Genomic DNA, 16,800 nt, shown 5'->3' on the forward strand with positions numbered 1-16,800 from the left:
AAAGTCGAGCGTTGCCCCCGCCCGGCGGTGGCTCTTGTTTATATAAGGAATAATTTCTTTGTATTAACCTCATCAGTACTATTTTTCCTTTAGACTATCAATGGGAGCGTTTGCAAACAATATTTTCCTTGTTGCGTTACGGAAACAACCGCTGATTCATATTGGAATACAGTGAGTATAAAAACTGGAGTTTTCGGAAAATTCATTTCAGTTATTCGATTAATAATCAATTATGTTTATTTGAATAGAGAAGCTGCGTATTATTTGCGTTTTGTATTATGTCGCGAATACATGTACTTGAAATATTGTTCATAAATAAGGAAATACTGTTCCGGATGGGGATTTACAAGGATTTATTATTATTTATTTATTATTTTTATTATTATTTTACTTACTTAATTAACCATAGACTTTCGGGATATAAAGATTAAGGTTTAAAGTCACCAACAGTAGAGCCTGGTCAGACGTAAGCTATGCTCTCTACTGGTTGCAAAAGCTAATTACATTCATCATGAAAGCTATTTCAGCTCAAGTCGGATGACCAATTACGGGAATAAATATGATGCATTAATCGAACCCCTACATGACGAAAGTCATGGTTCGATTCATGTCCGTTTTAAGGTTTGTTAGGAATAGGAAATATCCATTTAATATGGTGGCTGATTTGGTACGCTATAATGCGTCGCGTTGGCACGTCAAACGGCGCGTTGTCGTGCGGAGTGTTGTCGCGATGTCACATTGTCGCTCGGTTCACATTGAAGGATTGGCTAATAAGCCAAGTGACAGGGCGACATTGTGACAAAGCGCCCTTTGGCGTGCCGCGCTAGAGACGGCGACAACGCGCCGTTTGGCTTTCGTCGTGTTGTCGCTAGCGACAAGACGAAAGTCCGACAACGCGCCGTTTGGCGCTTTGTCGTGTTGTCGCTAACACCAACTAAACGCACAAAAGCGTACCAAATCAGCCACCATAATTTAAACCTATAGATAGTGCCGTGAAATCTGTCTTCCTCACAAATAATAGACATGCATAAAGGAAAACATTCGGTTGTATAAATAGTTTATTAAAATAAATAACAGCATTTAAAACACTTAAACATTTAGTGAAACATGTAATACTAGTAATACATGTAATATTACATGGAAATAAATACATTCATATTGCTCTTATATGCAATTCGTCTCTAATCAATTGCCTGCATTGCTATAAGATAATTAAAACACAAAGCCTCACATAACACTCCCCCATTACTTTTTTGTGAATATTCTTGTGACATGTTACGGAAAGTGACGAAGTTGACCGAAATTATACGAACAAACGATCGACGAATGGGAAACCTTTATAGAAGGAAAATGGCAACATAAGTAACATAAATATCTTACGGTTAAAGTAGCCCCCTCCCGCCCCGCCTAAGTTACGCCCCCTCCATTCACGAAAACTCTTGCATTAGTTTAAATACCAATTGATCTCTGTTTGTCTATTTTATAAAATTTGACTCAAATCTCGAAACTATAAAACCGATTTGTTTCTATTTTCACATGAAAATTTGGAGACTTTTGTTGTAAAAAAAGAGTTATTCCCTCGCTAACTGAGATAAATAGCTATAACTGAGATAAATAAAAAGACCTTGTATTGTTCACTTCTCGCAAATCTTATTAATTAATGTAATTTTATATTATGACTGCTATTCTTGTTTTTCTTTTTCCTCTTCTTCTCTTCTTTGTTTCCTTTCTTCTATCTCTCGATACAGTCTACGCTTCTCCGCAATTTTCCCCTTGTAGTAACCGGACAAAAGGAACGTAAGACCGAGAATAAAGAACGCGTACACGTGGAGATTGTGAATAAAGTCCATATAATGATCAACCATGTCTTTTTTCTTTAGGTGTACAAGTCTTGTTTCAATTTCTAAAGTCGCATCAGCTGTGAAAACAACAAAAACAATCAAGTTATTGCACAAAATAACATGATACATTTTATTGAAATAAGATTAGATAAAATAATAAATGACATCTTATTTCGCAATAAATTGAGAAGATTTTTTTAGAAGTAAAAATACAAATCAAATTGAATTTGCGTGAACAATTGAAGCTATGAAAATTTTCAAAAAATAGATAAATACAGAAATCTGAAAATAAAAGAACAGAAAGATCGTGAAAACTATACTTCCTGATACTAATTTCCAGTGGTCAAAAATGTGTTATACATGGAAACCATTTTATTCCAAAATAGTACATAGTGTATTTTAAAAACAAATTTTGCAACTTACGTGGGATGTTTTTCTTTTTGTATCCTTTTGATCCGTATGCAAGTTGGGGAGGAATTGTTATCTTTCTTATTTCCCTGAAAATAAAAATATATGAGCCTGTTAATGAATTATATAAATTATCACCATGTTAGCGATACAAAGAAGTTTCCTATGTGTTTTCAACTTGATCATGTTTAAGAACCTTTCGTGACTTGTAAGTACATTGTGCGCCAGTGGTGTATTCATTCTTTTTAGTGCCAATAAGCAAGGTAACGCCCAGAAAATTTTTACATGTACAAAAACAGCCTTTCAAAATAACCACTGAGGCTACCACTTCTTTCACACGCTAGAAATCATAGACGCTAATAAGAAAAATCCGGAGAACTGCAGTTGCGCCAACTGACATATCAAATGCGCCAAATTCATATGCAGTATATTATTTGCGTAAAGAAAGTGCTATCTTTTGCGCCAATTAGTTAATAAATTATTTGCGCCAAGTTTATTTCTTCATATGCAACTTTTTCTTTTATATATTGATATTAAAATTAATATCAAAAACTTTATTATTTGCTTCTTCTGTTGCCGAAGCAAAGAGCAGTTCGATTGGCCAATTGACGCAAAACTTTTGCAATTAGCCCAAAAAATAAGAACGACTAAAATACTTAAAGGATGGAAAAGAGCAACCGATTGTAACTGTAACAGCGTAGCCTTGGCTATACCGTACCCGGGATATTGCTCGATATTATGAGGACTTTCATACCATTTCGCGACTTTGAACGAGGAAGGAGGTAAGTTAAGTGACGATATTTAGTCATTTGTAATTGGTTTGATGTAAATTTTATAGAAAAACAAATACTTCGATAATTTCTCTAGTTGCTGAAACCCCAAAAATGTTGAGAAATAGCTTTGAAATGTAATTAGGAGGTAAAATTCGTCTCTTTGCTCACGTGATAAATGAGCTCGGATCAGTTAAATTTGATGTTTTTGTGCATATACTTCCTTAAAAGAAAAACTTGAATCGAGTGAAATGTGATAATGATGATAATGGTTATGATGTAAATGTTCAATCAACAATAGAACCCCAGATGACAGTGCATTTTGAGAATAAATACACATGTCAGTGTACCGAGTATTGCGTTGGAGTTGCCCGCCGGTGTCACGAGTATTGCTTTTTAGTGTAACGAGTATTGGTTATCAATATAGAGTAAATGCAAGTAGTAAACACAGAGTATTTACCACATTTAATTTTAAATATTTCTTATTGTGTATACTTATTTACACTATATGTGCAGAATATGCAGAGTTCGGAGGTACTTTACTGGAAACATCTGCGAATAATCCAGATTTTCATTCCTGCTCATGAAAAATCTCAGTCGAACGAACTCAGCAATTTTCTGTGTTTACAAAGTTCTCGTTGCTATCGAAGGATCAACCTTTCCAGAATTCGTTAATAATTATTGCATATCTTACTTTAAATAGTAAAAAAAATGCATCCAAAGTGCATTAATGCTGCCTCAAGATTGTCAATATTAGATGGTATTGAGCAGGGGGGAGGCTAAAATGGCCTCAGGTCGAATTAAACGTACCGTGTAATCAACGCCGAAAATCTGCGACTTAATCTCAATCAATTGAGAAGTTGCTGCCACATGAAATCAGTTTTGATGGGGAAAAAACAACGCAAAAAAGAGATTTTTGGCAATTTTGAGACGTCCCCCCCCCCCGTTGTCATGGTAACTGAAAATTTAAAATTGAGCATGGTGTTCCACAGGCTATGGTCCAGCCAACATTTGTGCCCAGTTTGATTAGTATTGAAGCATTTTTTTTTATAGTTTTATAGCAGTTTGAACTTGTAACAAGAGGCTTAAATCAATGAAAACAGGCTTTTTCGCAATATGCTCATGTAGTAAAAGGTTAAGACGATACCGGCATCTTATACGGCATAAGCCCTTGGGCCAATTTTATTTTACTAAGTGTGTCGATATGTTTCTTAAAGCAAACTTGCCCTGTAAAAACCTATTATTAATGTCATCTAAATATTTTTTTCTTCTCCTTCTTTTCAGAGATGGGTCTCTCTTGAGACATGCATTTAAAGATTTTTATCGTCAATTTTGATGGTTCTACCCTGCTACTGACCCTGCTTCCGACCCTGCACACACTTTATTTCATCCATAGTGTGATTTTCAATCAAATGGGAAATTAAATCTCTGTATTTGCCCGTAGGAAAAGAACAGTAATAACACTGAAAATGCATTGTTGAATCTGAATATTTGAATAAATATCATAGAAACAGTGCATTATCAGCAGAATGTAATGGAATAGATAAACAGACGTGAATATTAGACAAAAATATCGAAACTGTGCTCATTTTGTTTTGCAATACACTGTACACTAAAGTTGGGCTATTTTGCAATACTCTGTACACTTAAAATCAATACTCGGCACACTTTCTTGTATCTTTTTTGGCCTGTATCTTTTTGTACTTTCACACTTTTTGCCTGAAATTTGGACAAAGCATACTTGGATTGTGAATAAAAAATTTGCTCGATTCATTTTTTTATATTGGTAATATAATAATTTCCCACGATTATACAGTATCGCGGTCAGTATTTCCTAGTGAGCAGCAGATCCTTTAGAGGTAGTTTAATCAATTTTACAAATACCTGTAATACTTTTACGTCTTTTAGAGCTACACAAATACCTCTAGATATATAAAACCCGTTGAAATAAATGAAATAGCCATTAGTTTGGAAGATATCGTCGTTGAACTTACCTTCGTTCTCCGTTCAAAGTCGCGAAATGGGATGAAAGTCCTCATAATATCGAGCAATATCCGGGGTACGGTATACCGTAGTGTTAGTCGTTGGACAATATGGACACAATTTTGTCAAAATGGACCGACATTTAAGGTGGTTAGATAAGATGATAGCTGTTTAGGACAGTTAATATTAAACAGACAACCGGCTCTCTCTGTGGACGATAAAGTAGCTCAAAGACCTATCTTTCTTAGCTTAAGGTCTTCAGCGTACCCGTTTATATACTATGACATGACGTGAACTTAATGCCGCATCAGATGAAAAACAAAAATGTTAAATAGCGGCTTATAAAGTTTTGGAAGCCAGAACTATATCTTTCTTTGTTCTTAAATCACCGAAATTCAGCTTTTTTGCAAAGTAATGAGTAAGTTAAACATACCCAACACACATGTCTGTGATTCCTATTTCCCAGCCAGGAATAACGAGTCCGTAGCCGAGAGAAAATACTGCTGGTGTTTCTATATCCTCACCACCGAGCTCTTCAGATGGATGGATAGAATTGTCTATAACTGTACCGTCTGCTTCAAGTATAATCTGGAGGGAGAAAAATGGTGAGATCGTGAAAATTTTACACAATGTGCAATGCGGACATTAACAGATATATAACATGGTAGAGGCTACATGAGCTTTCCTGAATTTAAAGTAGGAAAACTGTATATATGTATAGCCCTGATGATCAGCTTAAACTTGGACTTTTCATTACACCCTTACGTTTATGTATGATATGCTATCCTTTAAATTTAAGTCTTATCACTCACATAATGCATAAATAGGAAGTAAAATGTCTAACAGAACGCCCACCCAACAAAATGAGTTTTGCTCGGCTGAAGACTAAGATCAACATCTTTATCTTGAAACAATTTGTAATTTTGCATTTTTTTTTTAACTAATCATAATGAAGTTGTTAGGGATAAGTAAAAACGACAAAATGGAAAACATGTGCATCGATCGACCTATCACCTAGAATAACATCTTAAACATATATGTATCAACAGAGGAACATTACGGAGGATCAAATTCCCCGCGCATCAGTTTGCCATAATTAATCAATACAATAAAACATTTCGGGGGACAAAATTCCACGAAACATCGGTCGACATAATTATATGACCACAAGGAATATTTCGAAATCGAAATACTAGTACAACAGAAGTTGTTATATAGTAAACAAAAAAAAAAAACATTTCGGAGGATTAATACCCAAACATCAGCAGATTTTTGTTGTCGTTAACTTACTTTGAAATGCAAAGTAACCGTATCGCCTTCCTCTGCTTTGATCAGCCGAAGTCTCGCTTTAGCCGCTGCTATTTCAGCTCCTCGATCTCCGTAAAAATCGTCCTCGTCTATTTTACATTCTTCTGGTAAAAACTGAAAAAAACAAAACAAACGAAATGAAACGATTAAGTCGTGATTGTGTTAAAATTAAAGACTCTTATTCAAGCAATTTAAGTTGAACCGAGATAGTCGTGAACAAAGGTTGATTCCATTAAACACCCTTGATTGATGTATAAATTATAATGAACATGTGCAACAACATAATTATTTAAAAAAAATGGAAATTACCATATAGGCACGTGAACGTCACAAAGGCCATGCAGGGCTTATATCCTTTCTATATAAATATATTTCTTAATAATTCAGTGTTTCAAATTGACATAAAACGAATGATGTAAAAACAAAGACAAAGAAATAATAGGGACATCGAACTCCAGTGTACGACAAGACAAAAACGTGAACTTCAGACAAATTACAATATACGGATTATTATTTAAAAAAAATAAATGTACCAACCATATTTTCAATTTTAAGTTCCGAATCTATCAGGTTTGATTTGACGGTGTTGGCACCACTCTTCATGTGATCATATATTGTCGGCTTTTTATCAAACATTTGACAAGATACCACCGCAAATAGCCCGATTCCCAGGAATATGCATGACATACACTTCCGTTCAACGTCCCGCATGGTTTATAAATAAATATTTTGATTTAGTTATAATTTAAATTTATCATTTAATTACTATAGTTCAATCTTTAAAAAATTATCCGTTCAAAGATTGTTATCACTTTTATTCCTTATTATTTTAACTGAAGGTTAAATATTAATACATATCAAAAGGTGGTGTTCTGGAAAATTCAATTCGAAAGTGTGTATCAATTTTACACGAAACGTAACGTATGTTTGACGTGTACTCTCTATGTAATTTGTTAAACACGGAAGTTAAGCCCTTAATTTTAGCCCCGATGGCGATTTTTAAATGACGTCGTGTCATTGTAAGCAATTATTATTGTTTAAATTAAAAAAAAATTGATTTATTGAGGATTCCTTTTAATTTTCTGACGATTATTTTAAACAGTTTTTTTGTTTATTTTTTGAAATTAATCATAATTAAAAAAGAACATTACATTTAATGGTCTAATTTTTAAAGATCCTTTAACTCAATTTTTACGGTTTTGCATCATAAAGATGGTGCGGAAATTAAGATTTATTAATATGTAAGTTTCAAAAAGCATTATTTCTAAAGATATTACCGAATTTACATTTCATGTAAATAAAGGGAGGTAATTAGAAATTGATTTTCAATAAAGACTAAGCCATTTTTTTTCAATATAAAATTAATGCATATATTTTAATGATTACTTTATTTACTTACAACGCGTATAAATATTTGCAGTAAGTATTTCACATATTCTTTGGTGTTTGGAAATAGTTATATACATATATAAAATTTCACTTAAGTGTTGTTACATCTTAAATTACAACATACAGGATCTTTAAGTAGAATGAATGCACGTGAAGAATAAAACAAAATTTATCGTACACATGCATATGTGCACACATACAATATATGCATTTAGTTATTGACATGAACGACACAAGTCATATCATTTGAAGATCCATACATATTATTTTGTTAATGGGCGACAGGCCATATGAAGTCTCTAAGATATTGTATGATAGACATCTTTTTTCAGGATAATTAATAATAAACATTTTTAAATTTATTTTTAAAGTCAGCTATATCCGAAATTCAAACAATCATGTTTTATGAACAGCTGATAGTCTATTTCTTTTCAATTTCTACTACATTTAAATTTTAGTGGCACGTGAATTCTGTGAAGTCTCGTGCTTTCGTGACTGCCCATGCCTACCGTGCATTATGTGATAAAATTTTTGTTAGGCTGTATTTTATACTCCACAACTTTTGCCATTCATTAAGTTATACTAGGGAAATGGAAGTTTTTCGACTTTAATTTACAATTTGTAATTTACAGTCCGTGGTTATATCTGGGACAAAAATAACGTGTATTTTAGGTTATAGATCTATGTATACAAAGCTGGCACGAAAATTTAAATCTTTCAAGATTGATACTTTTCATTTTAAAGTATACAGTACGTATAATGTTTACTTATAAAAGGTCTAATTTAGCACGGTCCAATGCGATTTTTTTTATTATATTAAGACGCGTGATTGACAGAGCATGTATAAAGGGAAGCAATCGACACGTGACCCAGTGAAAGTCAATCTCAAAATGGATACTGTTGCGAATGCTCATCAAATTATTTTCCTGTTTTATCTATGCGCAGCTGCTTATGATATTAAAACAATTACCATAGGGTGGTCGGAATATGGAGGCAGATTCAAGTTTTTGACCTTCATAAATCTGGTAAATATATCGATTTCTTTATGATGAACTTAGATCTTTTACAAATTATTAGACAAAAATGTTGACATATTTTTACTTCAGATCCATTTGTTTTGTTTAGCGTGTGTGCATGATTGAATCTTTCCGATCATTGTGATGAATCGATATTGAACATAACAGTTCAACGATAAACATTTCACTTCCTTATCGGATCGATACTGAAATACATGTATACATGTGCCTAGATGTTGACCCGGAAGTATGGACTATGCATGCTTGATCGTGCATTCCATTTTGTTTGCAATACACGTATTTTCTGTGTGGTACAATGTACGGTATGTTGGAGACACTCTTCAGCCGTTCTATGATTTATTTACGTACAAAGGATATGCTGGAAAGTTTAAATATCTGACGTTCATTAGTTTTGTAAGTGAATCTTTGCCATGGTGACATGGTATCTTGTCACTCGTGTAATTAATCCCACCACTAATTTGTTCTATTAATTAATTATAATATCATGTTATCAATTATGTGGCTGATATTAAAAATGACCTGTCACTTTGCAATGTTCGTTGAGAAGAAAATATGCACAAACAACTTGACTCATAAGGGTGGTTTTTCAACTCTGTATGTTTGATTATATTTGTAAAAAAAATTGATGTTACAAGGACATTATATATATAAAATTATAATGGGGAAATTAATAATCATATAAGACATATTCATCATAGCATGATTTAAACTTTACAGCTTGTGTCAGTTTCTTGAAACTAACCATAATAAGCAAGTACTGATGTCATCTATGAAGAAACCTGGTATTTATGCTGGAACCAAAGTGATTTTAACCTTGCCACGGCCACAAGTATAAGCGAGACTAGCCTCTTTACTGTTGATTGACTAACTTCAAATTTTCACCAAAATCTGTAAAATACTTTAAAAATCTGACTACAGAGCAAAATGGCAATTTCTATATTGATATAGTTAAAGAAATATGTTATTCGTGTTTGTGTATTTTCAGTTGATTCAGACATTTTATTTTGGACTGGCTGTAGTGAATGACATATGGGGATCAAACGTAAGACCTTCAGACAAGAAGGGCAAGAAAACGCGTCTACAGAGCTTTATGAACACATTCCTGGCAGCAGTTGTCTACCCTGTTGGAACTGTAAGTGGAGAAACAGTTTCATGATTTAGTTCTATAGTTTTTGATCTGGTCCTAGTTTATGACCTGGTCCTAGAACATGACATGATCCTAGTTCATGACTGGTTTTATAAATTGTAATTGGTTATCAGATTATTAGCCTTTTTATATAAAAAATGACGACAAAGGTCTTATTTAAAGTAAAAAGTAATCTTGGAGTTATGAAGACTATTTCCACAACTCTAGTTCATATCAAACTTTATATCTACTGTAATACATGTATATATTTTTTAGGGATGCCTCCTTGACTGAGTAAGGTTAATTGAAAGTCTGTGACTTTGATTCATTTGCCCTTAACCACTGTGGGTTTGAAACTTTGAATTCATCATTTGCCCTTAACCTCTGTGGGTTTGAATACCACCAGGTACATAGGATTACTTCTTGAGAAGAAGCTTTTCGGGTAGCTTATAGAAGTTTAGTGGTTTTACTCAGGTGCCTGCTTGTACCAAAAATAATTGGCAGCTAGACTAAAACTGGAAAGTTGTCATATGACTTTGACTGTGTCAGGGTGTCCGTGGTCGAATGGTAAAGGTTGTTGACTTCAAACCACTTGCCCCTCATGGCTGTGGGTTTGAATCCCTACAGGGACTTCGGATTCTTTCATGTGAGAAAGCTATCCAGGTAGCTTACGGAACGTCAGTGGTTCTACTCAGGTGCCCATTTGTGCCTGAAATAATGCATGGAGGGGCACCTGGGGTCTTCCTCCATCGGTAAAGCTGGAACATTGTCATATGTTCTATAGTGTGTTGATGTGACCTAAAAAACCCAAACAAAGAATTGACAGTATCAGTGTGACTTAAACCCAATCAAAATTTTTTGTTGGCCAATGAGTTAAGAGGTCAGAGGTTGTAAGAGTGACATGATGATAACATTTGTTTTCAGTTTGTGGTAATGACATTCTGGGGTATATATGCTGTAGACAGAGAACTGGTGTTTCCTAAACGACTTGACAAAATAATTCCAGTCTGGCTTAATCATATAGAGGTAAATATAATTACCATGTCTGAATGATGATATATAAGTAACCAACACACATGACCCGTTATTTTGTTATCCATGTAATATATATATTATCATAATTTTGATGATTATATAGACTGGGTTCAAGAGAATCCCATACTGTTACAGATAAATTTACAATATCTGTAAAATAAGAAAATCTCTTACGATATTCTTTTGTTTTTGCATTTTATTGTGAGACTTCATGCAGCAATGAATATTTAGGTTAATGAGAAATGGATAACATATTGTAATCAGTTTGAGTAATCAGTATATTTGTATATGTAGTTGATATATTGTTGTTATATTAGTTGATATTTCCAAATTCATTAAGGTTTGCTATCCTTACATTAAGTTAATATGTCACTAATCTTCCACAGATTTTTGCAAAATTAAACATTAATGTTACTTTGGCAGAATGATTTTAATGTTATCACTTTCAATGCCACAGTGGTTACCTTTCATGTTATAATTTGACATACATTTTCAGCACACCACAGTTCTGCCGATACTGTTGTTAGAAAAATGTCTAGTTTATCACGAATATCCTAGCCGTAAAAAAGGGCTTGGCATACTAATGGGATTTGCAAACAGTTATCTTATATGGTAAGTGGTTCATCTTGTTTTTTAATGGGTAACATATATGTGGTAAAATGTTACCTTTGTACTGAATTTCTTAAATGGTAATAAATTGATCTATAGGTCGCTTGTTCAATTCTTGGTTGAGCTAAATTTTTTCTGAATGGTAATTGGTTAATTTTATACTGAAAGTCTTGAATGGCAAAAGGTTCACTATATACTGAACTGTTTTGTATGGTAAGTGGTTAACTATATACCAAAAGGTCTTGTATAGTAAGTGGTTAACATAATAGTGTAATAAAATGGTTAACTTTATACTGAAAAACTTACATGGTTAACCTTATTCTGAAAATTTTGTATTGTAGTTGTTTAGTTATATACTGTGTTTTATGAATGGTAAATATTTAGGTTTATAATGAAAGTCTTGAATGGTAAAAGATTAACTTTATAATGAAAGTTTTGTTACATGGTCATCTATGTACTCAGGGGTTTTATTTCCCCAGGATTTTGGGAACATGACCTATGCCTGTGGAATTTGGAATTTCAGCGTTTTTTTGTTAAAAATTGGGGAAAAAAACGCATGACTTAAATTTTCCAGTAATTAAATGAATGCAAAGAATCACTTTCTAAGATGGCATCTTCAAACAAGAAGCCCTTATTTTCAAAGATTTTAGAATTTGTTATTCAATATTTTTATTTTGTAACTTTCAACTGGGAATTTTTTTCTTGTGGATTGGGAAAATAATATACTATATTCAATTGGGAATATGACCAAATATCGGCTATAAAATAAGCCAAAAAATCCCTGTTTACTGAAATCTATATATCTTATTGTTTTTTTCCCCCCAGGATTCTATGGATAGCATTCTATGCAGATATTTGGGTGTACCCCGTGTTACAAGTGATGGAGGGGCACCAGCGGGTTATATTTATAACTATTCTCATGGCCTTCTTTATGAGTATATACATTCTCGGTGAATCTTTGAATAGATTTATATGGCGTAAGTATTATATAATAATTATAAACTTTCATTTTGTCACTTAAGTGCAGTCACTGGTTAACTCCTTTTATAATTGGTTAACTCCAATTAATTATAATAGGAGTTTACCCAATATTGCACTAAGGTGACAATATTGCGAAAGTGTATTATAATTAAGTATAGAAGATAACCTGAATGGAACATTGTAATAGTTAAGAAACTTTCATAAAACTTAATAAAGTAATATAAAACATAATAAAATATGGTTAAAGTTTTTTTGAGTGCAACATCTTATTAACCACTAAAGATATTTGCTTGAATTTTTTCACATGTCTTTTAATCATAATTGGAGATCATTGTCTAAGATCAATAACTCTAGAACGGAATTTGACTGAGTTAGTTCCCTTAATGGATGTAAAAAATTCCAGGTGCAATATGAAAACTTGAAAACTACAGAAGGTGTTTTACCTGAAACTCGGTAATGTTCAATGGTACTGTATAAACACTGTGAAATTTTGGATATTAAAAAAGAACCAAAAATATTTCTTTGAATTATTAAAAGCATGTGAATTGTATTTTCCGCAGAATATTTTTACAAGTTACAAGTTGAAAATTCACCTAAATGTTATTAAAGCTGTATGAAAACTCACCAAATAAGTGATAGCATTGGGTGAAAAGATACTTATACTTTACAAATTGTGAATACTGACCAAATTATAAATTGCAGAGGATGAAAGTTTACCTAATTATAAATGACACAGGATGAAAATTCACAAACTATAAATAGCACATCACTTCTTCTTCTTCAGGAAAAGAAATAGCCGCATCTGCTGCTAAACAGAGACAGAAAAAGCAGACTTAGGACAGGACAACAAAATTTATAGAACATTCCATTTATTTCAAACTCGATCACCGACTTGAGCATATTGAACAAAATGATGTCTCTTACATTATAGAGTGGCGAGGCCAGAAAAAGCACCAATTTGCGAATCCCTATCTTTGGTGTTTTATAGCTGCCATCCAAAGACTTCTTTTTGATTCTCGGATTTTACAAAATATATTCTTTGCAATATAATAGACATATAGTATACATTAAAAAATTTATAGTTAATATTTTTGGTTACTCTGTGCACATTGTTAATGCCATATTATTACAGTTATATTATAAGTATTATTTTTTATCACATAACGGTGTCACTTCTGCGACTAAAAATGCTATTGCATGGCCATGCATATATGTTGACATCGTTTGTACAAACATAGTGTTAGACACGCTAAATAGCGTCAATGAAAAATGACTATTTTTTTCACTTTTAAATTAATTAAACCATTTTTATTTGTTGTTTGTTAAATTTGTTTAAGTGCATTACTGAATTTATTGAACTCGTTGAATAAACAAATATCGTGCTTGCCAGAGGCTCGCTTTATATAATTTTATTCAACTTGTTCAATAAATTCAGAATTGAACTTGCACTTATTCAATAACCTCTATATAACATTTTGTGTGTTTTTCCCACATGCTTGGATCATGAGCCATTTTTATTGCTCAATTCTTTTTTAACTTTGATAAATGACACATGAAGTTACTAACTATACAATTTTGAGTATACATTTTTGATAAGTTGTAATGGATTGCAATAAATTTTTAATAATTCTTAAATAATATATGACATACTTATTTGTATTTACTCAATATTTATTTGCAGTAGATAATGATTAATATATACAAATTTTTAACATTATTTTATCAATAGGTCAATAATTACATCAATAACTTAAGGGAGAATGTAATAGGATCAGGAACTTTTCTCTTTATATGTAATATACAGGAAATTTATAATCATAATCAAGGGACCACTGAATTTATATTGTTATAACCAAGAGACAACTAATTTAATAACAAGAGTCGTGACAGCAGCAACAACATTGATATAAGCGGTGTATTGTTCAAGCGATACATTTATACGTGGAGTATACTCTACAAAGATTAATCTGTTTGTTGTTAAATGCATTTGTATTTGTATATAAAAAGTTTTTTTGTAACATCCTTGCAGGGAGTAAAACATAATCAAACTCATTGTGGATTGTGTCATACCTGTGATGCAACAATACCATATCTCATAATGATGTATTAAAATAAGTTAAGACAGTATCCCCATGGGAGTTTTAATGGGTCTCTATAAATGAGTTATAGATTGGTTCACTGACTTTGAATTATTTGCTCATCATTAGAATGGGTATTTCTTGCATATCAGAAGGACTATCTACTGTTTACCGGTGCTCAAATGATGTCATTAAAGTTTCATACGCAACTATAAGAAAAAAGTGATATATGAAAATATTATTTTCTGTAATTTCCTTGTGAAATATGATTAATATGTTATATGCAAGAAAAATAATCAAACACTGGCTGTCGTAACAGACAAGAATATTTAGCTCTTGGGTAACTGTTTAGTGGAAACTCGGCAGAGTCTCGTTACCGCCGTAAACAGTTACCCTCGAGCTAGATATTCCGGACTGAACTGGTGGCTAGTGTGAGATCAGTATGAAATCACGCCAGGGACTTACATTTACATAGAATATTCACGGAAATAAATGCACAATAGAGAGTCTGCAGCCTGAATTTGTTCTCCACCTGTAAATCTTTACGTTGTCAGTGTGACTGGAATCTAAAGGAAAAAAATGTGACTATTATGTGTGTCTGGTTGATTATTTATCTTTGATGTTTAGATATGTGCCTGATTATATATTAGTCCTTGTCGATGTGTGGCTGGCTATATTTTTGTCTTTGATGTGTGTGTGTGTGCAAGGTTGTTTATCTGTTGTTGATGTTATTTATTTGTCCTTGATGTTCTTTATTTGTTCTTGATGTATGTGTGAGTGGTTATTAATTAGTCTTTGATGTATACATGATTGTGTGCTGGTTGCTTGTAATAAGTCTGATCTTATTTTACATATTACCTATGTTCAGATTTGTATGTATGAATTACAACTCTTACATATATTAAGAAATTTTCACAGAGTGCTTCTCTTTTGCAGTGATGAAACAGTGTTTCTAGAACAATACCTATTACATGTATATCTATCTGAAAAAAATGATGTGCTACTGTAACTCATTTCTAAAATTTTATGTAGGAATAAAACAGCTGAAACAGACAGTGATTAGCCTTTTGCCTGCCAGTATAGGGCCAGGCCAGCCTTAACTATCTTTAGTCTGACCAGGCTGTATACTGATGGCTCAGCTTTTGTAATTTTTGCATACATCTATGTAATTCTGACATGCATACAATTTGTCAGTGTTGATTTATGCTTAATGTTTCTGTTATAGGTTTATTGACATCTATATTTATAATTATGTATTTGTAAGGTTGATTTTCATTGGATACTACAAAATCATTATTATTTGTGGGGCACTAATTTTTGTAACTTTTTCGTGGACATGTTAATTCATGAATTAAAGATGCAACGAAATTTCATTTCTTCTGCTGTAAAGATGATTTTAAATCACATTATTTACATTTTATCTTTTGAAATTTAAGAACCCACGAAATTGTTCTTTATGACAAAACCACGACTTTTCATGCCCACGAAATGAAGTGAATTCACTGTAATCATGACGTTTCTATTATAAATTCTATAATGCAAATTTATGAATCAATTTCTTTTTCAAAATTTAATGGAAGAGGGTGATTGTCCAGTATTATATATTTAATAATAATGACTTTTGTCATGTTATATGACCCAATGTACATGTTTTTATGGTTATATACAGTAACCACTTTGAAAGTGTTATATAATATAACAAATAACCATTAATATGGCCATATAACCTGTCAAAAATGTTTGTACTGTAACTAATTAAGTATTGGACTTTATACTAACTAAGTATCCTGCTTTACACTAAGAAAGTATCAGGCTTTATTCTAATAAAGTATTGGGCTTTATAAGTTTAGTGGCTTCAAAAGAACATATATATTTTACAATCTTACAATTTCATTATTTCAGGTTTAATCATGTATTCAGATGTTTTCAAGACTAGTCAGAAACTGTCAGTATTTCTGTTTTTATTAAGGTTTGCAAAAGTAAGGTGTATAGATGTCAATTGTTGAATTAAAATAACTTAAGTTATAATAAGTTGAATTTATATCTAGTATTATAAAAATACCGCTCATTGTAAATTCAATTAAATGGGTTTGAAATACTGGAGTCTATGCATCACTTTACTCCAGCAGGTGAGGTGGTTTACACCCTGGTGTTGCTTTAAGTATGTAGCATCAATGTGAGGTATGCCAAAATCATCTTTCCTGTTTTGGTGCCATATTGTGTTGGTGCACTGTA

The 16,800-nt window shown here is 32.5% G+C and overlaps 2 protein-coding genes across 3 annotated transcripts; one reads left to right on the top strand and one right to left on the bottom strand.

Moving 5' to 3' along the window:
* Positions 1-1,271: 1,271 nt before the first annotated feature.
* LOC132721520 (peptidyl-prolyl cis-trans isomerase FKBP11-like) lies at positions 1,272-7,313 on the bottom strand. Its single transcript, XM_060705840.1, has 5 exons — positions 6,848-7,313; positions 6,293-6,424; positions 5,436-5,590; positions 2,265-2,338; positions 1,272-1,918 (listed from the first exon to the last, which is right to left on the bottom strand). The coding sequence occupies exons 1-5, from the start codon at positions 7,019-7,021 to the stop codon at positions 1,683-1,685; spliced, it is 771 nt and encodes a 256-aa protein (XP_060561823.1). The 5' UTR covers positions 7,022-7,313; the 3' UTR covers positions 1,272-1,682.
* Positions 7,314-8,543: 1,230 nt separating this feature from the next.
* Positions 8,544-15,995, top strand: LOC132721580 (androgen-induced gene 1 protein-like). 2 transcript variants are annotated; one of them, XM_060705904.1, is made up of 6 exons: positions 8,544-8,724; positions 9,722-9,868; positions 10,787-10,888; positions 11,394-11,509; positions 12,332-12,483; positions 13,272-15,995. In XM_060705904.1, exons 1-6 carry the CDS (start codon positions 8,590-8,592, stop codon positions 13,322-13,324), a joined length of 705 nt encoding a protein of 234 aa, XP_060561887.1. In that variant the 5' UTR covers positions 8,544-8,589; the 3' UTR covers positions 13,325-15,995. The 2 variants fall into 2 exon arrangements, with proteins under 2 accessions (XP_060561887.1, XP_060561894.1); XM_060705911.1 differs by lacking the exon at positions 8,544-8,724 and adding an exon at positions 8,932-9,129.
* The last annotated feature ends 805 nt before the right edge of the window (positions 15,996-16,800 follow it).

Source organism: Ruditapes philippinarum, unplaced genomic scaffold, assembly GCF_026571515.1.
Source record: "Ruditapes philippinarum isolate M1 unplaced genomic scaffold, ASM2657151v2 ctg944_1_1_1_1, whole genome shotgun sequence".
Lineage (NCBI taxonomy): Eukaryota > Metazoa > Mollusca > Bivalvia > Venerida > Veneridae > Ruditapes > Ruditapes philippinarum.

What these genes read in the sequence shown, in the direction of transcription:
- LOC132721580 (XM_060705911.1), top strand. Translation starts at nt 8,965, where the DNA reads ATGGACTATGCATGCTTGATCGTGCATTCCATTTTGTTTGCAATACAC. An exon ending in TTGTCTACCCTGTTGGAACT is followed by an intron (nt 9,869 to 10,786) that starts GTAAGTGGAGAA and finishes ATTTGTTTTCAG; the next exon opens with TTTGTGGTAATGACATTCTG. An exon ending in GCAAACAGTTATCTTATATG is followed by an intron (nt 11,510 to 12,331) that starts GTAAGTGGTTCA and finishes TTTTCCCCCCAG; the next exon opens with GATTCTATGGATAGCATTCT.
- LOC132721520 (XM_060705840.1), bottom strand. Translation starts at nt 7,021, where the DNA reads ATGCGGGACGTTGAACGGAAGTGTATGTCATGCATATTCCTGGGAATC. An exon ending in CGGTTACTTTGCATTTCAAA is followed by an intron (nt 5,591 to 6,292) that starts GTAAGTTAACGA and finishes TTCTCCCTCCAG; the next exon opens with ATTATACTTGAAGCAGACGG. An exon ending in CAAAAAGAAAAACATCCCAC is followed by an intron (nt 1,919 to 2,264) that starts GTAAGTTGCAAA and finishes TTGTTTTCACAG; the next exon opens with CTGATGCGACTTTAGAAATT.